At 37.1% G+C, this 19,610-nt stretch overlaps 6 protein-coding genes across 11 annotated transcripts; 2 read left to right on the top strand and 4 right to left on the bottom strand.

Annotated features, from left to right (window-relative positions):
• Positions 1–403: 403 nt before the first annotated feature.
• On the top strand, positions 404–2,849 carry LOC9307805 (transcription repressor MYB4). Its single transcript, XM_021023667.1, has 4 exons — positions 404–845; positions 1,122–1,393; positions 1,774–2,493; positions 2,626–2,849. Exons 2-4 carry the CDS (start codon positions 1,131–1,133, stop codon positions 2,660–2,662), a joined length of 1,020 nt encoding a protein of 339 aa, XP_020879326.1. The 5' UTR covers positions 404–845; positions 1,122–1,130; the 3' UTR covers positions 2,663–2,849.
• Positions 2,850–3,600: 751 nt separating this feature from the next.
• On the bottom strand, positions 3,601–8,290 carry LOC9307806 (SART-1 family protein DOT2). Of its 2 annotated transcripts, none has more exons than XM_021023665.1 (14): positions 8,183–8,290; positions 7,981–8,079; positions 7,071–7,614; positions 6,844–6,991; positions 6,701–6,743; positions 6,407–6,520; positions 6,218–6,314; positions 6,065–6,131; positions 5,918–5,977; positions 5,216–5,825; positions 4,552–4,934; positions 4,244–4,464; positions 4,058–4,142; positions 3,601–3,953 (listed from the first exon to the last, which is right to left on the bottom strand). In XM_021023665.1, the coding sequence occupies exons 3-14, from the start codon at positions 7,601–7,603 to the stop codon at positions 3,876–3,878; spliced, it is 2,439 nt and encodes an 812-aa protein (XP_020879324.1). In that variant the 5' UTR covers positions 7,604–7,614; positions 7,981–8,079; positions 8,183–8,290; the 3' UTR covers positions 3,601–3,875. The 2 variants fall into 2 exon arrangements, with proteins under 2 accessions (XP_020879324.1, XP_020879325.1); XM_021023666.1 differs by having other exon boundaries at positions 7,071–7,645.
• A 212-nt stretch (positions 8,291–8,502) lies between these two features.
• LOC9309860 (THO complex subunit 7A) lies at positions 8,503–10,070 on the bottom strand. Of its 2 annotated transcripts, none has more exons than XM_021023670.1 (3): positions 9,922–10,070; positions 8,937–9,562; positions 8,503–8,807 (listed from the first exon to the last, which is right to left on the bottom strand). In XM_021023670.1, the coding sequence occupies exons 2-3, from the start codon at positions 9,531–9,533 to the stop codon at positions 8,703–8,705; spliced, it is 702 nt and encodes a 233-aa protein (XP_020879329.1). In that variant the 5' UTR covers positions 9,534–9,562; positions 9,922–10,070; the 3' UTR covers positions 8,503–8,702. The 2 variants fall into 2 exon arrangements, with proteins under 2 accessions (XP_020879329.1, XP_002873792.1); XM_002873746.2 differs by having other exon boundaries at positions 9,896–10,070.
• Positions 10,071–10,602: 532 nt separating this feature from the next.
• On the bottom strand, positions 10,603–12,703 carry LOC9309861 (histone acetyltransferase MCC1). 2 transcript variants are annotated; one of them, XM_021023668.1, is made up of 6 exons: positions 12,414–12,703; positions 12,174–12,347; positions 11,927–12,071; positions 11,407–11,506; positions 11,086–11,289; positions 10,603–10,985 (listed from the first exon to the last, which is right to left on the bottom strand). In XM_021023668.1, the coding sequence occupies exons 2-6, from the start codon at positions 12,317–12,319 to the stop codon at positions 10,759–10,761; spliced, it is 822 nt and encodes a 273-aa protein (XP_020879327.1). In that variant the 5' UTR covers positions 12,320–12,347; positions 12,414–12,703; the 3' UTR covers positions 10,603–10,758. The 2 variants fall into 2 exon arrangements, with proteins under 2 accessions (XP_020879327.1, XP_020879328.1); XM_021023669.1 differs by having other exon boundaries at positions 10,603–10,951; positions 11,061–11,289; positions 12,174–12,697.
• Positions 12,704–12,987: 284 nt separating this feature from the next.
• On the bottom strand, positions 12,988–16,195 carry LOC9309863. The gene is made up of 12 exons (XM_002873749.2): positions 15,867–16,195; positions 15,427–15,525; positions 15,279–15,336; positions 15,044–15,124; positions 14,876–14,941; positions 14,523–14,761; positions 14,336–14,407; positions 14,037–14,159; positions 13,870–13,951; positions 13,709–13,755; positions 13,452–13,533; positions 12,988–13,189 (listed from the first exon to the last, which is right to left on the bottom strand). The coding sequence occupies exons 1-12, from the start codon at positions 16,091–16,093 to the stop codon at positions 13,109–13,111; spliced, it is 1,257 nt and encodes a 418-aa protein (XP_002873795.1). The 5' UTR covers positions 16,094–16,195; the 3' UTR covers positions 12,988–13,108.
• A 741-nt stretch (positions 16,196–16,936) lies between these two features.
• LOC9309864 (heat stress transcription factor A-1b) lies at positions 16,937–19,555 on the top strand. 3 transcript variants are annotated; one of them, XM_021022278.1, is made up of 4 exons: positions 17,005–17,429; positions 18,053–18,630; positions 18,721–19,224; positions 19,316–19,555. In XM_021022278.1, the coding sequence occupies exons 1-3, from the start codon at positions 17,172–17,174 to the stop codon at positions 19,220–19,222; spliced, it is 1,338 nt and encodes a 445-aa protein (XP_020877937.1). In that variant the 5' UTR covers positions 17,005–17,171; the 3' UTR covers positions 19,223–19,224; positions 19,316–19,555. The 3 variants fall into 3 exon arrangements, with proteins under 3 accessions (XP_020877936.1, XP_020877937.1, XP_020877938.1); XM_021022279.1 differs by adding an exon at positions 17,656–17,797 and having other exon boundaries at positions 17,333–17,429; positions 18,053–19,224; XM_021022277.1 differs by having other exon boundaries at positions 16,937–17,429; positions 18,053–19,224.
• The last annotated feature ends 55 nt before the right edge of the window (positions 19,556–19,610 follow it).

Raw genomic sequence — 19,610 nt, forward strand, 5'->3', positions numbered from 1 at the left:
TATATATAATTGAAAAAAAAAATCAGTTAAACGGGAGAATCATCGATAATTCAACATATTGTCTCCTAAGTCGTAATCGTATATAAGAAACTTAATGGGAAAAAAACCTTTATACCACTGTCCATTGTTTACCACGTAACACTACTAGAAGAATTGCTACATTAAAAACTACTTAAATATTAAATATATCATAAAACTTTTCATCTTTATATATCTTAGCACAAAAAGAAAAATATGTTTCTCCAATGACTAGATCTAAATCTAAGATCAAATTAGATGATCAAGATTCAAGACAGTAGAAAAATATTGAAAATCTCAATAAGTTTTTTTTTTTTTTTTTTTTTTTTTGTGCATCATAAGTTTTTTTGTGAAAATCTCATTAGTTATTTTTCCCAAAAACATGCATATTTTTTGTTGCTTTGATAACTAGTTACATATTGATAATAAATTAGTTTTCTTAAATTTTGTACAATTTTTAAAGGGAAAAAATATAAAGGCTTTACTACAAACTGCGTTTTGTCAACATATGGATTAGTTGCAGCAACTTTTGTGTACCTACATTGCTTCACAAACTCGATCATCTTCTTCTCTTCCTTTCTTTTCCTTCTTCTCACAAAAATTATGATAAGTTTCCACAAGGGCATTTTCGTCATTCTTAGGTCATCAAAGTCAAAAGCTAAACTAAGATCTTCTCCGTCCGACAAGATACAAGACACGAAACACAAAAGCCCTATTTAATGCAAAGATAACACACACACTTAGCCTCATTCACTAAGATCCTTAATTAATCTGATTGCCTTCATCAGAGTCTTTCTCCCTTGAGAGTTCTAGGAGATCTTCAACAGGTTCGACAATACACTTACATACACACATGCAATCAAACATTTATGTACTTATGTTTTTTCTACCCATACACACGTTAACAAGTTCATTTATAATCATGAATCCAATTATGGATCAAAAGTGTGTTTGCTTTATACTTAAATCTTTAGATTGATGCAATTATTTTTATTTTTTGGTCAAAGATTGATGCAATTCTATATGTTTAGTTCTCTAGATTATTTAGTTTATTCAAGAATACTTTCTGCGTACATAACAATTAATATTCGTGTTAATTATAGCTAGTAATAATGGGGCGTTCACCATGTTGCGATGAGAATGGTCTAAAGAAAGGGCCATGGACACAAGAGGAGGATGAGAAACTGATTGATCACATTCAAACACATGGCCATGGCAGCTGGAGAGCTCTTCCGAAGCAAGCCGGTTTAAACCGATGCGGAAAGAGTTGTAGATTGAGATGGACTAACTACTTGAGACCTGACATCAAGAGAGGAAATTTCACTGAGGAGGAAGAACAAACAATTATCAACCTCCATTCCCTTCTTGGAAACAAGTAATCAACTACTATTTCACTTTATAATTTCTTACTTGGTCTTTAAAACCATATGTTAATTCTTCTAGTCAAATCTTTAATTATATATCCCATAGGTGTGGTCTAAAAAGTTAGTGTGATAATCGAGAGTAGTGTTATATATGAAATATATAATAACATAAACATTAGTATATGGTTTATGGATGAAAGAATATAATTGACATATATACCTACTACACTGGTTTTCTCTAGGTGCATACGTCTGTAGCCGTTTTTCAATCTTGAAAAGTAATTTTTGCTATGACTAAAGCAAATCAATATTAGGTATTAGTCTTAGACTAATCCACTGGCATAATATCAATTTGATTAATTTTTAATCATTTCGTATATGTTTTTGAAAGGTGGTCGTCGATAGCCGGTAATCTTCCTGGAAGAACGGACAATGAAATAAAAAACTATTGGAACACACATTTGAGAAAGAAACTTCTCCAAATGGGGATTGATCCGGTGACCCATAGGCCAAGAACCGACCATCTAAACGTTTTAGCTGCTCTCCCGCAGCTTATAGCCGCCGCAAATTTCAACAGCCTCTTGAATCTCAATCAAAACGTGCAAGTGGATGCAACAACTCTTGCTAAAGCTCAACTTTTACACACTATGATTCAAGTCCTTGGCACCAATAACAACACCAATCCTTCTTTTTCTTCATCAACTATGCAAAACAGTAGCAATCTCTTTGGCCAATCTTCTTACTTAGAGAACCAAAATCATTTTGGTCAGTCTCAAAACTTCTCCCACATTCTTGAGAACAATCATGATGAGCATTTGATGGTAAAAAGCCAAATTATGGATCACCCTTTGGAATCTTTTTCTTCCCTGCTGATACAACCCGATTTTCAAGATGACCATAATTCACTCCCTCTATTGGTTCCTGCTTCTCCTGAAGAATCTAAACAAACTCAAACGATGATCAAGAACAAAGAGTACATTGCGGATTACCATCATCATGATACTGCAAATCCTTCATCATCAAATTCGACGTTCACACAGGATCATCTTCAGCCATGGTTTGACACTATTGATGATGGAGCAAGTGCTTCTTATTGGAAAGATATAATAGAGTAAGTCCCTCAGTACTCTTCCAACATACATCTTGTTTTGTATATATTGAATTTCGTAATTACCACATGAATGCATTCAGTGAAAATGGACGATTCGGCTAGTCTAATGTCTTAATTTTCCGATTTTTGCAGGCAAACGTGTTCGGAACCATGGCCATTTCCTGAATAGACAAGATTAAAGAGAGAATACTTTTATAATTATTTGTTGTCGATAGAGTTAAAAGCATATTTATTCTTCACTAATCCTTACAGTTTTTGTTTTAAGACCATGTGTGGTAGACATTGTTCTTGTACAAACTTAATTTACCTTACTGTATTAAATACAAATACTGTATTCGTGTTTGTAATTACTTTCATAAATCTAATTTATATGGTTTATACAAAAAAATACAGTTGTTGATTTCTTTTTCAAATATATAAAGTATAAACACAAACTCAAATCTTTTCTTCCATTTGATTTATTTTTTAATTAAAAAGTAAACATACTATCTACACGTAAACGCATACGCAAATGCAAGAAAAACAATGTCTCCTATAATTATATTCTGTCAACACGTAAAAACAAAACAAATTCTTGACTATCCCCAAGCCGTATGAACAAATAAATATGATTACTTTTGGATAATGAATATATACTTATTGTTGTTTTTTTTACCAAATATAATTGAAGATTAAAAAAGATTTAGTTGGCGATGGGTAAGAAGAAGTGAACTACAAAATATACTCTCGAAAGTGACACAACCTTGTTTTGATTTTGACTTTACTAGGAGACAAAATATAATTGAACAAAAGTTTTTGTTACATAACTTACGCTACATGTCTCGCGGGACAGAACATCTTGGCACTATTTTTAATCTTGCGGCCTAAACTAAACGATGACTCATGAACATTTTGTTTTGGTCAAACGACTCAACATTTATGATCTGAAATTAAGATGGAAAGAGGTAAATTACATATCATTATCAATTTTAGATCAAGTTAAACACTCGGCCACATTTCAAGTATGGATTGTGACAGATAAGGAGAAACTGTGTTAACGATTTTATTAAGATCCTAACAAGAAAGCCACCGGTTAGATTTTTTTTAATCCAGTTCAATTTGTCTCTGTAACAAAAAAAACTCACAGATTTTTGAATTATTTCCTACTAAAGGGAATTTTGATTACAGAACTGAAACCAAACCCATGCCGGTTTTGTCAACTTCAGTAAAATATCATCAGTCTCAGCATGAATCTATATATTGATCGAGCTGTCTTTTTCTAAAGACTGTAAAAAAAGAACTGAGACCGTAATCAGAATCCTGAGAAAAAGTTTCCCAGAGACCAATCAATGTCAAGGAAAGACGCAAGTAAGAGCTTTTGATTATCCATCGAAAAGTGTCCTTCAGGGCTTTGGTCTCTTTGGTGGTGTATCCGAGTTTCCAGGCTCCGATTTCCGCTTTATTCCCAAGAAATGCTCCACCTGAAACGTTTCAAGGCAATCGATCAAAATACTAATCCTGTATTAGACGGCATCTTATTAATATGTTGTTAAATAAAAATGTATTTTCTCTTAGATCATGTAACCTTTTTGTCCCCAAGCATTGGTGTTAAGCTTCCAGGAACATCCTTCTCAACAGTCGCAAACCCACTCTGAGGATCACTAGTTTGTCTGAAAAATGTAACAATCAAGTGTTAGTTTAAGAAGCTGAGCGTCACTTAGATCTCAGTGATGCCTAAAACTAAAACTGAGTAATGAAGCATATTATATACCCTGGTTTGACATGGCCACTGAGGACAAGGTAAGGAGTTTTCAACTGAGCTTGAGCTTCTCTCATTCTTTGAACAGATTGCGATGGTGTGTCTGAGTTTTTCATTTGCTTTAACTTGAGCTCTTCCTGGTACTGTTTCATCCGTTTCTCTTCCTTCATTTTTCCAGGCCCCTTCCCGTGGAATTTGTGAGAGAGTAATCGAAAGGCTTCTTTTGGAGTTAACTGTTAACAACGTGAGAGTTGAAGTTCGATTATTTTACATAAGGACGAGACTAATAAGAGTGAGAAGCAAAGCTTAAGAAAACTTACAGTTCTACCAAACTCGTCAGTCCTTTCAATCCGGATGTCCTTGAATCTATCCTTAGATTCTTTACCTCCTTCATCATCCACAATACCCACAAGCTTGCTCTTTTTTTTGTCCATATTTCTACCACCCCATTCGACCTTCTCCTTTAGGGTTCCTCGGTCTTTAAGAAGCTTCAATGCACCAGATAATCCTTTTCCAACAGCAACCTCGTGTATAGTTTCATCAGGAGTTATCTCTTTGGTGTCTGATGAATCCTCTGTTGCATCCATATCAGTGTCTTTTACTTCTGTCCAACCATCGGGGTGCTCTTCTTTTACTTCAACAGGAGCTTTGGGTGCTACATCTTCTTCCATGAAAACATCTTCGCTTTCAGGCTTTTGCACATCTGAAAGACCACACCAATAGATCAACAACTCCATACCACCTCTAACGACAAAGCATATTTTTGTCTAAGAAACCAAAGTAACCAGCAGGTAGTAGAATTGATTAAACTAGCCACAAACTATTTGCAGACAAGTTAACCCCATGCATGTGTGTGAGAGAGAATGTCCATATATGACACCAAATAACTGTTCCAAATAACGTAGGAAGTGCTATAGCAGATCAATATAATAGAGCAAAACATATAAACAGTGTAACTGTGTCAGAAGATGATTTAAACTTTACCTTTCTCGCGCTGGAGACCCCAGACAAAGTCTCCCATCTCTGTAAAAACCACTGTATTTTCTTGTGTCTCATCCCCGGTGGTGCTATTATCATCTGTTGTTTGATTGGTGCTGGAAGCCACAAGATGCGCAACTGCCTGTGGACCAGATCCAGCTTCCTCTTTCTTAATGAGAGCTAACCTCCTAGCTTTCTCTAACGATTTGTAAAGATCTTCAGCATCATCGGCCAACACCATACTCTCATCTTCGTCTGTTTTAATAGGCTGAACTTGTTCCCTTCTGAGTAGTCTGGATGCCTCATCAGCTTTAGCAATGGCTTCCTGATAGGCATTGCTCCGTTTTTCATAATCGTTCCTTTCTTTCTCTTCTTTCATGGCCTGCCTTCTGCCATCTTTACGAGAACCAAGATCTTCAGCTCCAAATCCCGATGCAACAGCTTCTGCTTCCAGCACACTTAAGTCCAATTTATCCTTTTTCCGCAATTGTTTCTTTTTCTTGGGTTTTTTGAACCGTAGCATTTCTTCATGTGAGAAGTAATCTGAAGAGACCTTTGCTGAGGAGTTAAGGTCTTCATAAGTATTTGTCGTCTGACCCTGAATTCTCTTACGCAGCTGATAGGTAGAACATGAAGGACAATAATTCCGTTAGTGTGTATACTTACTACGATCCATTTAATATGACAGAATGTTAGGAAGAATAGTACCTCCTCTAGCTTCTTCTCAGCTTCACCGGTGAAGCGACCCTTTGCATCCAAAAAGATCCCCTAAAGCAAAAGCAATAACATTAATTCCCTCCAAAGAAGTGCCTATAATTCTGGTATTTGAAAAATCCGCTAGACAGAGTAACTTACCTCATCAGTAGCGGCCTCATCGTACTGCGGAAGCATCTTCTTTTCTGCCCCGGGATCATCATTAAACCTAAAAAATCAATATCAGGCCATGTTTCAGTCTTAAGCAACACATATATGCTCATCTAAATGCCACTGATATATACTTAAACTTACTTATCATCGTATATTCCCTTTTTCTTCTTGGCTGCTTCATAAGCTTCATTCCGGCGCTTCTGTTCTCCGATTTCCACATTTTCTAGCATGTCAATCTCTGCAAGAATAGTTGCAAATCTCGTTTATGACAGAGCCTAACATCAACCATGCTGATAACATAAATAAAAGATAGCACAAAAAGATACTAACCATTGTTAACGTCACCATCGGCAAGGACACTTTGGTCTTTTAGTGTCAAGATAACTGCTCCACCTTCCACCACTTTATCCAAACCATGTAGAACTTTAACACCAGATAGATGCCCTGTGAACCAGAATATGTCAAGATAAATTATCAATCCGAACGCATCACATTTAGAAAGGAAAAGGAATTCTATGGTATGACAGAATACGTGAATCATTATACTTATTTATACTAGTTTACATGATTACTTCCGTTGAAGATTTAAAGTTAGGTGTGAAAGAACTAGAAAGGAAAACATACCGCCATCCTCGCCATCTTCATTTTCACCTTGATTAAGATTGTCCTGAACAAATATAAGATAAGATATATTATTAAACTTTCAAATAAAAGGAAGTTATGAAGAAATAAAAGGATACAATATGTCCAAGGAATGGAGGTAACACCTGCTCCTCAAAAATTCTCGAGAGCTGCTGAGCTCTTTGCTTCTCAGCATTTCTTTTTTCCTCAATCTTACGGCTCCTTGCAACCCATGATAGAGCATCAGAAGCATCAGAAGCATCTTCAACTTTCTTCTTTCGTTCCTCTCTCATCCTAAGGAAAAAAACACAAATGTTTAATTCCTATACTACCTGTAATTCGAGATGTCATATAACGTACGAGAATCACTTACTTCAAAATGCGATTCTGAAGTTCCAACGCAGATGCTTCTTTCCCACTTGATGCAGCATCAACATTATCGTCACCTTCATTCAGACCTCTGTTGTCAAAATGTTCATATCTTTCTGCAGCTTTATGAGTCTGGTGATCATCTTCATGACTTTTCTTACTGGCTCTCTCCTTCACTCTTGACCTATCCTTGTCTTTTTCCTTTTCATTATCCCTATCAGTTTCTCTATCTTTATGTCTATCTCTTTCTTTTTCCTTCTCCTTTTCTTTTACCCGATCTCTGGTCTTATCTTTCTCCCTCTCTTTATCTCTACCTCTAGAGATCTCCTTGTCAGTGTCTCCTTCTCTATCTCTTTTTCGGTCTCTCTCTTTCTCCTTATCCCTGCGGTGGTCCTTATCCCTGTTCTTATCTTTATCCTTGCTCCTATGATCCTTCTCCTTCCTCCTTCCATCTCTGTGTTCTCTAACAGGCGAACCCTCGTAGTCAGCCCTCTCTTCCCTGCTTTCATGCCTTGATTTAGACTTCTCCACTTCCATTTTCAAAACGCCTATATGAATACCAAGAACTTCAGTCAAGACCAAATCACAAAAAGGATCAACTCAGAAACAACAATTACAATGGTTGCAGAACTACAACGAGCAAGATGAGAGTAACAAAACTTTCGGTTTCTAAACTGGTGGTGACACAACACAAGTAACGCGTAAAGCCCTAACCTAAGAAGGATTTCATTATTATTGTGAAACAAGGTAAATCAAATCCTGATTCTAGCTATAGGTCAAATTCAGACTGTGGAGAATAAACAGAAAAGGGAACAAGGTCAAGCGATACGAAAATTCATCGGAAAGAAAAACGCAAACGCCCGAAAAGAAATCTCAAAGAAAACAAAACTTCAAAAAAATCCGATTCGAATTACCTCTAGATCAAGCCTTCAATGGAAAGTACTGCAATATTGGGATCGACGGACAAAGAACCCAGAATTGCAGGAGAAATTTTCCGAGGGTTTAGAGAGAAACTGCGAAAGCACACGACGAATAGTAAGGTTTAGAAGATAAAGCCCTAGTAACTGCCAAGAAATTTAGAAAGGAATGCTTCAAGCGAGAGAGATAACGACTAACAGCAAGCCGCGGACGATCGCAAACTCGCCGTGGAAAGAGACGGAGAGACTCTGGTGGCCAAGAGAGGAGAACAATTTTGCACAAAATAATGGAAAAAAGAGAAGATATACGTATATATAGGTTTACAAAAAAAAAAAAAAAAAAAACGTGTATATATATTACTCCGGTTAAAAAGCAAATTCGTTGGTACGGTTCGGAACTACGCATTACCAAAATTGGTTTAGTGTTTCAAAATAAAACACTTTCTCTTACCGGTCCGGTTTATGAAAACCAGCTGTTTACACTTTACATAGTCCTCAAAAGCTTGAGAAGATCTGCCATTTTTTTTTTCCGAATCTGCAAGTTAAAAAGAAACATACATAGCCTTATTTTTGACGAGTTCTGCAACAACGAGTGCGGCTTTTCATAGCAATTTTGGTTCTGAGGTAACCAGAAACCAGAAATTTATGAAACAGATTCTTCTTATCAATGAAAGGTTTCTTTAGCATTCAAGAGAAGACAAAGTAGCTAAGATTAGGAGCTAATCGATGGACATGGCTTCAGCGCCATCGGCGGTAATGTTCCTCTGCATTTCTTCCACCATATTCTTCTGTTCATCCTCTATTGTCTCCTGCAACTCATCCACCTGTACATAATAATACCAAAACAAATTAAAGTTAGATTTAGCGGTAAACACAAAGAAACGCGAGAAAGGCAAAATTTTGTTCAGAATCTTAGCTATAAACACACAACAAAACCCGTAAAATCGACATACCACATGCAACAACAATGCAAACTGCTTCTTCCTTAGCTCAAGAAGTCTCCAACTTGCTGTGTTCTCAGCCTCGAGTTCTGCAATCTCCTTCTTCAATTCATGTATAACTTTCTGTGTCTCTGACCTCGGTGGCTGCGCAGAGATAAGTTTCCTAATGGCTTCACACTCCTCTTTCTGCTGTCTCTCTATCTTACTCTCTTCGAGCTGTTTCTTAAGATCTTCTATATCAGCTTGTGCCTGCATTATCTGCCTATTCGTCTCATCTTTCAACTCGTTGAAGTTCTCCTTTTCCCTAAGATTGGCAGCAACAACCGCATGGCTCTTAAGAAGCGGAATCTCAAAAGCGGAAAGTTCTTGCAAGAAAGCTTTGGCGAGCCTACCACAGTCACTGTAGTTATCTTCTTCTTTGTCTAGTTCGATAACGAAAGAAGTGAATTTCTTCTGAAGCTTCTTCAATGGAGGTTCGCCTCTGGTGGTGGTCGTGCGTGTGAGAAGCCTATTTCTTATAATTTTGTCATCATTTAACGGATCAAACGCAAAATTAGCTGCTACAGTATCTGACCTACCAGAAACAATCCTCCTAGCTCTCACTGACATCTTAACTACTAGACTCTTTTACTTAGAATCTGCAGAACAAACACAATTCATAAGCTAGGCAAAATATGATAAATTTTCGCACAGTTCTGACAAAGCATTATCTAAAACCATACAAATAAATCTCTGTAAGCTAAAAACTTGCTGAAAATAAACCATACTCGATTATCACCTGGTTATTAAACATAACAAAAACATTCAAACTAGTAATTAAGCAATTAAAACTTTAAAGACTTGGATTTCTTCTTCTCATTGTCAAACTTGTTCTAGGACAATTTTCCGTTTATCAAATTTTCATTGAACCGAAATAGCAGTGAGATTTACCCAATAAATTATCTGCAAAAAAGAGAGGATATTTGACTTACTTGAACCGAACCCAAGATCAATTTACCTCTTCTACGATCAAATATTCGAACCCAAGATCAATTCTGATGCACGGTGAAACTGAACCCTAATTCTATGTTTCCGTTCCTTCTTGAACGGTGAAACAAAAATTCCCCTAATGAACGGTGAAACTGAACCCTAATGCACGGTGAAACAAAAATTCCCCTTTCCCTCGTTCCTTTTTTTTTTTTTTTTTTTTCTTTTTTCTTTTTCTATTGAATAAATTGTATACAAGCTCCTGCACTTTCATTATACTAATCCGTATTCTTTTTTTAATTACAATATAAACCTTCACAGTGGTGAACTGAAGTAGTTTACTACTACAGGACTACTAGTTAGTTAGTAATTTACCTTTATAGGAGTCCAGAAAATTTTGGTCTTAACATTCCAAACACTATGAACCTAGGATGTTGAATATTGGTTTCGGTTCTGATCGATTTCGATTTTTCGGATATATATAAAGTATTACCGATCTGTATATGTATGTATTAATACTCAATTCAAACTGGTCTGAATAGAACTTTTCTTCATGTGTTTAAACATCTCAAGCTAGTTCAGTGTCATGTGAATTAGCCCCCAATTAGAGCGAAGGTGTTCACGATCAGAATTGAAGAAGAATCCGGTTCCTAACAAAAATTGGGGTTTTTTTTTTTTGTAATTTTGAGTAAATTATGAGCTTATGCTAGTATTCGCCATAAAGCACAGAGCTAATTCTAAGACTTGTCTTCAACTATCACAATATTTACATTTTTATTCTACACAGAACACACACACAATAGGATCGTAACCAGAGCTTAATGGAAGACATTTTGATTTTACAAAGTCTGTGAATCGGAGACGGTCACTATACGTAATCGTACCCGGATGAAACTCTTTCGGATGCAAGGTTTCGTTTGGTCTGAGTGGGCAAGAGACACCGCGTGTTGTCTTTGCTTTTAAGCCATTTCGAGCCTTTCTCTTCGTGGTTCATCGTCAGCTTTGATGCGACTGATTTGATTCCGCTCCTCATATAATTCAGAACCAACACCGCAAGATCTCTGCAATGCAGCCATGATTCAACGATAACCCCATCTATGAAGAAACCGCAAAGAAACATCACAGCAAAAATAATTTAGAATGCAAAAAATACTTGTGTTTTGTACATACAAGGGTGAGCAAGGAGAGCGAGAGCCGTTGATAAAGTAGACGAACAAGTAGGAATCGAAATGCTGTCCGTTGATTAAGTAGAATCCGTGTAACCTCCTTACACATCTGAAAGACATTCTTTTGTACAACCGGATTGCGGGATTGTTGTGTGCAATCACATGAAGGTAAACACCACGGCACACAGGGATACCACAAGCGTATTTGACGACCTCATTAATAAGCGACTTAGCTGCACAAACAAGTTGCACAACTTAATATTAACAAACCAAGCAATGGAAGAAAAGCATCAAGCCATCAACAAATATCCAAATCATCGGTTTACTACATTGGGTCAAAATCGATATACCTATTCCACGTTTTCTGTATGTTTCTACAACTCCAAGTGTTAAGATGTACACCAATGTCTCCTCTCCCTTCGACGAGTCATATCTTATTAGATCTGATATCTGTACAAGACATAGAAAACTATCAAACATATATATAACCAAAAAAATAATAACCCTTGACTCTAACATTAAACGAACAAGTATAAAATAAGTTTAGATCATAATCAAGATGTTACAAAAGTGGCGACCTTTGATTTTCTAGAACTTTTGTAATTAACCCATCTAATGTACACGGCTTTAAAATTCACTCTTAAACCATATGACATTATGAAATTGATAGACAACATTCAAAATCTACACTTTACAAAACCTTGCAGCTTCTTAAAAAAGAAAAAAGCCATTCAAAACTTAAAACGTTACGAACTGAATCTTATCTTATCAAATTGTAAGAAACGCATTTCGGACATTCAAAATATACACTTAAACTAGACCATGAGAAAGGAAGACAAGACACCTGAAACAAAAGAGAAAGAAACTCACTTCGCTTTCTTTGGCAAGCACGATTTTGGCAGTAACAAATCCAATAAGTTCTTCAGAATGACCATCAGGGCGGCTCCGATCAACAGCAGCCCAAGAGACGATATCACCTCCGTTGACAACATTCTGAAAAAACTCAGACTCATACCTGAACAATGCAAATGCTTTGATGAGACACTTCCAAGAAAGGAAAGTCAAATCCCAAAACCAGATCACAAATAAAATCTTCGGATCAAAGGTATTTATTTACCTAATTGGGAATATGTCGCGATGGATTTGCTCCAAACGTTCTAAATCAGAAGGGTTTATTGGCCGGAAGCAAATAGTTGGACGACGACCGATTTTGGGTTCCTCCATTGATGAATTCTCCACGAATCCACGGGGAAAACGCGACATTGATCGAGATGATTAAGACTCAAACAACCTGAAATTTTTTTAACAACTTTTCATTTGAGAAAGAATCGAGTTCGAGATCAAATCGGTCTCTAACCCGTTTGTCTGAATCGGATCCGGGTGGGTTAGGGTTTCCAGAATCCGAAGATGGGTTTGTTGATCTGCAAAGGTTTCACGCAGAGTCAAGTGGGAATCGAAAGAAATGTCAAAAAGAAACGACTTTTGGAGAAAGAAGAGCAAGGGAAGCTATATGCTTGCTTGATTGCTTTGCCGTCTTCCCCACACATCGTTATGGTTTCAAGCGAACCATCTTTGATTCTTCGGCTCATCTCACGTGCCTTGCGACTAACAAGCACGTGCATCTTCATCATTCTCTTCTTTGGACATTCTACTGTTTAGTTTTTTTGGTTTGGTTTGGACAGAATGGTGACAATAACAAAACAATCTTAGAATATCATATTTTGGGGTAATATCATCACTCATTTCGATGAAATCACTTAACATCACAAATTCACAAGTAACTTATTTATTTTAGGTAATTCATTTAATTTATCATCTCAAATTTAGACGAATTATGTAAAAACTTACAGAATCTCAAAGAAGTTGATGAATAAGACCACCCTAAACCTGTGTGTTGCCAATGCTTAGTTGGTCACATAACCCGGTACCAAGACTGTTACTGATATATGATTGATATAGAACCCACGAGATATGATTATATATTCAGAACATGGATCAAGGATTAATAGTTGTCAATAATTACGGAATTACATAATCTCCATCTATTGTCAATTAAACAACGCCGTTCAAAAATCGGTGACTAAGAACAGCTTCCGCCATTGGCCGCTTCCTATGGTCAGCGTTCAACATTGCCTACCAAAAACACCATATGCAGAGACAATATTGGTTAAGTGACCAAAACTTTCCAAACGTGAAAATTAATATCGGGTTTAACATTTAGTAAGGTTTAATCAGTTGACTATATATATAGGCTTTCTCAACATCTCGACTCCATGTTTCTCTATATTTTCTTTTCATTACCATTTCCATTTTTATTTAACTTTAGATCAGAGTTCAGTTGTTTTACTTTTTTACTAGGAACAACGATGCAGAGAAAATTGGATTGACCAAATACCTGGAGTAATTCCCAACCAGCTCTATCACCAAGATCCAGAAACTTCACAGCTTCTTCGAGGCGTTCATCAGCCAAACAGTACCTGTAAAAGAAATTAGTGAGGTTTTTCAAACACACAGTAACTTGGAGTAATAATCGACTAACTGAATACAACGGCTCTTTGGCGCTAAAGTGAAAAGCTATTTTTGTAACTTTTAACAAATTTAAGTTATGACTATAGAGAATGTTAGTTAATCGGGAGATAGCAAGAGGCGTACTCTCTTACAGCCTCGATATCCAACCGGAAAGTGTTTTCCAGTAACCTCTGCAGTTCATCAGATTAAATCACGGTTAAACAAAGAACGGTTTAAAGAAGATATATTCAGCACAAACAGAGCTGATACATTTATTGGATCAATAGGAGATCTTTTGTTCTTGCCTGGAGAGAAAGAGAATCCATTACGCCTGCTTCACAGAATGGAACAAAGGCTAAGTATGCAAAAAGAAGACCGGCTTCATATCTGTAAACCACAAGAATGTGTTAAACCTTTATCAAAGAACATTTGCAAATTAAAAGATGAAAGACTTAGAAAGCAAAAGTATTACATGTCATCTGCAATCCCAAAAGCTCTTTTCTCAAAAACTGTGAAAGCACCAGCAGCAGTTGCCCTTCGCCAAAGTTGCTCTGACAGTGAACCAGAAGTGGCTCCTTCTTCCAAGCATGAAGGCCTGTAATGTATGCTCAGTCTATTAACAGAGAGTTGAGGAAAACCAACATTATCTTAAGAATGCTAGTTCCAGTTATAAGCAGCAAGACCAAAATGGCGAAATATATATATAAAAAAAAAACTACAATAGCTGAGGGTAGATAATCAATCAGGGAGAGATGAGAAGAGCGAGGGAACCTTATGTCAACAGAAAAGGCTAGATCTCGCAGCCGCGGTATTAAATAGATGGCTTCTCGTTCCGCTGGTGTACTAAAGATAAATTCACCAGAAAGAAAAATCGACTGAATTAGTAGAGACATGATACACTAATATTGAGAGAGAGGTATGTATGCTATCACTTTCACATGCTCATAGGGAAACATACTTGAGAACAATTGAGGATGGCCCGAGGCTTTGGTGTAACCTGTCATTATCATGCATAAAGGCTAGACCTTTCATTGCACCCTGTAGGATCTTAATGACAAAGTTTCTCCTTCGTTTCATCATCTGCTCTTTTTCATAAGGATTCCATACTCCTTGGGAGAGAGCTCTGGATGTTTTTTCACTTGCAGTTTGCGCATAGTCAGCTGCACTATCTTTCCCTCCATCACGAAAAGCCAGCCACTATATGAAGGAATCAATTTAACCTATGTTCCATAAGGTATGCCAAATATCCACAAACTAGTGCAGCTTAGATTCAACAAACTACACTCAAGTGCCTCAAATTGTAAGTCTGACCTGTTCCCCAAGTTGTGTCTCAAAGCCACCAACAAGTATAAGCAGATTAGCAGGCAGGCGTTTGCTCTATATAGACAAACAGAATAACAAGGTGATTCTACTATTAGCCACCGATGAGATGTAATTCTAAGAATCCATTTAGCATTTTTGCATGGCTATTTATCTAACCTGGAGAAAAGAGTGTGCATTAAGCTCGTTTGCTGCCATCATGTCAGCCTCAACTCCACCAGCACGCTGTCCCGGATAGACCTTTACAGAGACAAGTATGTGATACAAAGAACGAACGGAAAGCAATTTAAGACCAAAATGAAGTTTGATGATTCTAATAAGGATGATTCTAATATGCCCAGAATGTAGAGAGACTCATGAAAAATGGAAATTGCCTTCTGGAAAACAGATTAACCTTAAAGACAATAGGCGTTCCTCGAAATGGACCCTGAGATATTCTTCCTTCATATAGTCTGCATACAAACTGCTGTGGCTAATACATTTTTAACTTGACCAAATAAATCACCGTCTAATACATTGTCTACTTAACGCCGAAAGTGCACCTGATCTTAACGCCACCTTCTCCAATATCTTGAGATTTTAATCGCCCAATATCATCAGAAGTATATTCAAAGTCAGATCCTGACTGCAGCCCTGTATAGCTAGGGGTATAAAAGAGCAAAATGCACAATAATTATAAGGTGAATAATAAGAATCTAGCAAAAGCAAGATGCACAATAATTATAAGGTAAGTCAATGTAACCCACTTCACAACACACATAGATTCAATAAGATTAACGAAAGTGAAGTTCATGAGATTTTAGACCCTTCAAATAATTGCTAAGCTCACGTATGCACTGCATAAACCTGTGATAATTATAGACTTTGCATATACATCTTTGAGCATTTTCCTCACCTCATATCTTCCACATACACACTCGATTTCGATATAAATTAGAGATATCTCCAGCTAGAGAGAGAAAACAAAATCCAGTGATAGTACCTAGTTACATTCATGAATCCGTAGCTTCCGATAAGCCGCCCTACCTCGAACGAGTCAGCGCTGGTTATCAAACCCGCCGTCACCGCATGCAACCGCCGAATTGGCCGATTCCGTCCACGCGAATTCACAATCCGACGACCGGATAACCCCTCGCCTAATTCTCGATGGATCAAAGAGAAACGCGAAATGCATTCCAAGGAAACGCGATGAACAGCGACCAGATTCATCGCTTTTGTTTGTATTTCGTTTTGTTTCACTTCAAATTCCTTAAGTTCCAATGATTTAACGAGTGTCAGTATTAATCCTTGTTTGAAAAATCCCTAGGGGCTAGTCCGTTCGATATGATCCTAGATTAAATGGAGACCTAGATTAATTGGAGACTAGTTTTAGAGTTATTTTAATATTTTAAAAATATATTAATTTAATATTGTTTTTAAATAACCACATAAAAATACATTTTAAGGTAAATATTTATAATTTTTAATTAAAAATTTATAATTTTAATAAAATTTAAACATAAATTATTATAAAATATCACAAATTTCTAATTCAAATGTTTGAACAACAAAATAAAAGTTGTTTTATACTTGCAATCAAAAAATAATCGGGATATATATAGACGGAAAATAATCGGATTAGACAGGAATTAATCAGATAAAGAAAAAAAATAATTGGATGACTGATATTTTGAAGGGATTAGTCATTAATCGAGGCTGAAAAAAATCTAATAATTAAGAGGAGAATGATCAGGGTAGGCGAGGATCTTTAGAAGAGGGATATTAATCAAAGATAGTCAGAGAGATAAGAGCCAGGAAAGTTACACTTCGACCTACGTGGCTTTTTATATACATAATTATTTAACGACCGGACAAATATAATCTTATTATTTTAACGGTTTATAATATGCCACGTACGAAACTCACCCAGAAAAAGTAGCGTCACAGAAAAAGCTGCTATCGATGCTGCTACGTGTACTTTTAAACCGAATTAATCCGAAGCAAGTCCAAATAGTGTCTACCAAACCGAATTCTAAAGGAAAAATCTATTTGTTATAACCAAACAGAGTCGTACATACCGAACTGAATTGAACCGAAGAAACTTAAACCAAAATGGCCATGACTGTTCTGGAGAAGTCATTTTTTCTTCGGCTTGAAGGGAAAAGATCAAAGATTGGGTCTTTAACACTTGAGAGAGAGAGAGAGAGTCTTGCAAGGTGTTTGAGCTCGCGAAGAACGGAAGAAATTTTCAGGATCAATCAATCGATCAAGCTTTGGTGAACTAACTCTTGCTTTTTCATTCGTAGTTATGGAACCGGTTCCCGAATCCGTACCGTCGCCGAACTCGAATACGTCGTCTATACCACCGCCGGTGAACTCCGTGCCGCCTTTCTTGAGCAAAACCTACGACATGGTTGATGATCCGTTGACCAATGAGGTCGTGTCTTGGAGCAGCGGGAACAACAGCTTCGTCGTCTGGAGTGTCCCGGAGTTCTCGAAGGTGCTCTTACCCAAGTATTTCAAGCACAACAATTTCTCCAGCTTCGTCAGACAGTTAAATACTTATGTAAGCATCTCTGTTTGTGTTAGTGTTTTTTCGAAAGTGATCGTTTTTCGTGGTACAATTTGGGGGAAATCGTGAAATGTTGAAGTTTGAAGGGTTTTAGTCTTGGTTCAGTCTCTTCTTCTTAAACCATATAGCTGAGCATGGTTGTGTAGTGACTAGATCCATGGTTGTGTTGGATTCTTTTTAAAGCCATGTCAATCTTTCTACTCACCAAAAGGTTCCACAGAACTTTGCAGGCTCACTGTCACATATGTCTGAAGATTTGGTTTCCTCAATTGCTTTCTGCCTTGTAGCTCTAAATCACAAAACAGAATGTCTATCAGTTCTCTGAACATTAGCTTTGCTTTCGTTTGTATATGTCCGTCCAGGTACATTTTTTTTTTGATAAAGTAAGAATTATTACTTTCCTTAAGTGATTTTGTGCTGCACCCAGGCATAGTGTGGATAATTTGTTTTCTTCTCAAACTTATGCTATAACTAGAACATATAACTAATATGGACTGTTTTCTAGTCTACCTGTTTTGTACAATAACTCTATGTTGGCTTTTCTACTTCCACAATATTAAGCAACTTCAATTTGAATTTGGACCTTTATAATAGTCTCTCTGTATTCTTATGTTCAGGGTTTCAGAAAAGTTGATCCAGATCGATGGGAATTTGCAAATGAGGGATTTCTTAGAGGCCAAAAACAACTACTGAAGAATATTGTTAGGAGGAAACCTTCGCATGTGCAGCAGAATCAGCAACAAACTCAAGTTCAGAGCTCATCTGTTGGCGCTTGTGTCGAGGTGGGGAAGTTTGGAATAGAAGAAGAATTGGAAAGACTTAAGCGGGATAAGAATGTTCTTATGCAAGAACTCGTCAGGTTAAGGCAGCAACAGCAAGCTACCGAAAACCAACTGCAGAATGTGGGACAGAAAGTTCAGGTGATGGAGCAGAGGCAACAACAAATGATGTCGTTTTTAGCAAAGGCTGTTCAAAGTCCAGGTTTCTTAAACCAGTTAGTACAACAGAATAATGATGGCAACAGACAAATTCCAGGAAGCAACAAAAAGAGGAGACTTCCGGTAGATGAACAGGAGAATTGTGGGGACCATATGGCTAATGGTCTTAACCGTCAGATTGTTAGATATCAGCCGTCGATAAACGAAGCAGCCCAAACTATGCTTCGACAGTTCTTAAATACTAGTACCTCACCTCGGTATGAATCAGTTTCAAACAATCCTGACAGTTTCTTATTGGGTGATGTTCCCAGTTCTAACTCTGTAGACAATGGGAACCTTTCAAATAGAGTTTCTGGAGTAACATTGGCTGAGGTTTCACCCAACGCAGCTCACTCAGCAACGAATCAAGTACCCGAAGCAGGTTTGGCTCAGCATCCTCAAGCTAGTCTGGTTCATCCAAATTTAGGTCCAAGTCCGTCTCAAGGAGTAGCACCTGCAGCCTCTTGGAGCCCTGAATCTGATTTAGTTGGATGTGAGACGGGTAATGGAGAGTGTTTCGATCCAATAATGGCTGTTTTAGAAGCAATTTCTCCAGAAGGAGAGGGCGAGATGGATGAGTTACTGGATGGAGTCCCTAAGCTGCCCGGAGTCCAAGATCCATTCTGGGTACAGTTCTTTTCTGATGAAAGCTCAGCGATGACAGATACAGACGAGATTCTATCTGGATCAGTGGAGAATAATGACATGGTAATGGAACAAGAACCAAACGAGTGGACCCGGAATCAACAACAAATGAATTATCTTACTGACCAAATGGGACTTCTTTCCTCAGAAGCACAAAGGAAATAAAGGTAAGAACATCGTTAAGTTCAAAAGATGTTTCTCTGCATTGTTGTATATCTTGAGAGTTATCATTTGTTTCTCACAATATAAGATTTTCAGGGGAAGTTGTGAAAGGAGATATGAAGGAAGGAGGAATATATGGTGTTTATACCCTTTACATTTTTACTGGGAGATGCAGAAAACTTTAAAAAAAAAAAAAAAAGAGATAGAAGAAACGTAAAAGATTTACTACCATGCTTGTGAATAAAAGTAGAGATCGTTTTTTGTGTTGTTTCTTTCTATTATACTTTTGTGTGAAAACGTTCGTCGTGTTCAATTATAATTATCTCAGTACAGTGATCTGTTGGTCCCTGACCGATTCATGCCCAAAAAAGACTATTTTTGTGTGGTTATT

Source organism: Arabidopsis lyrata (genome assembly GCF_000004255.2).
Source record: "Arabidopsis lyrata subsp. lyrata unplaced genomic scaffold ARALYscaffold_6, whole genome shotgun sequence".
Classification (NCBI taxonomy): Eukaryota; Viridiplantae; Streptophyta; class Magnoliopsida; order Brassicales; family Brassicaceae; genus Arabidopsis; species Arabidopsis lyrata.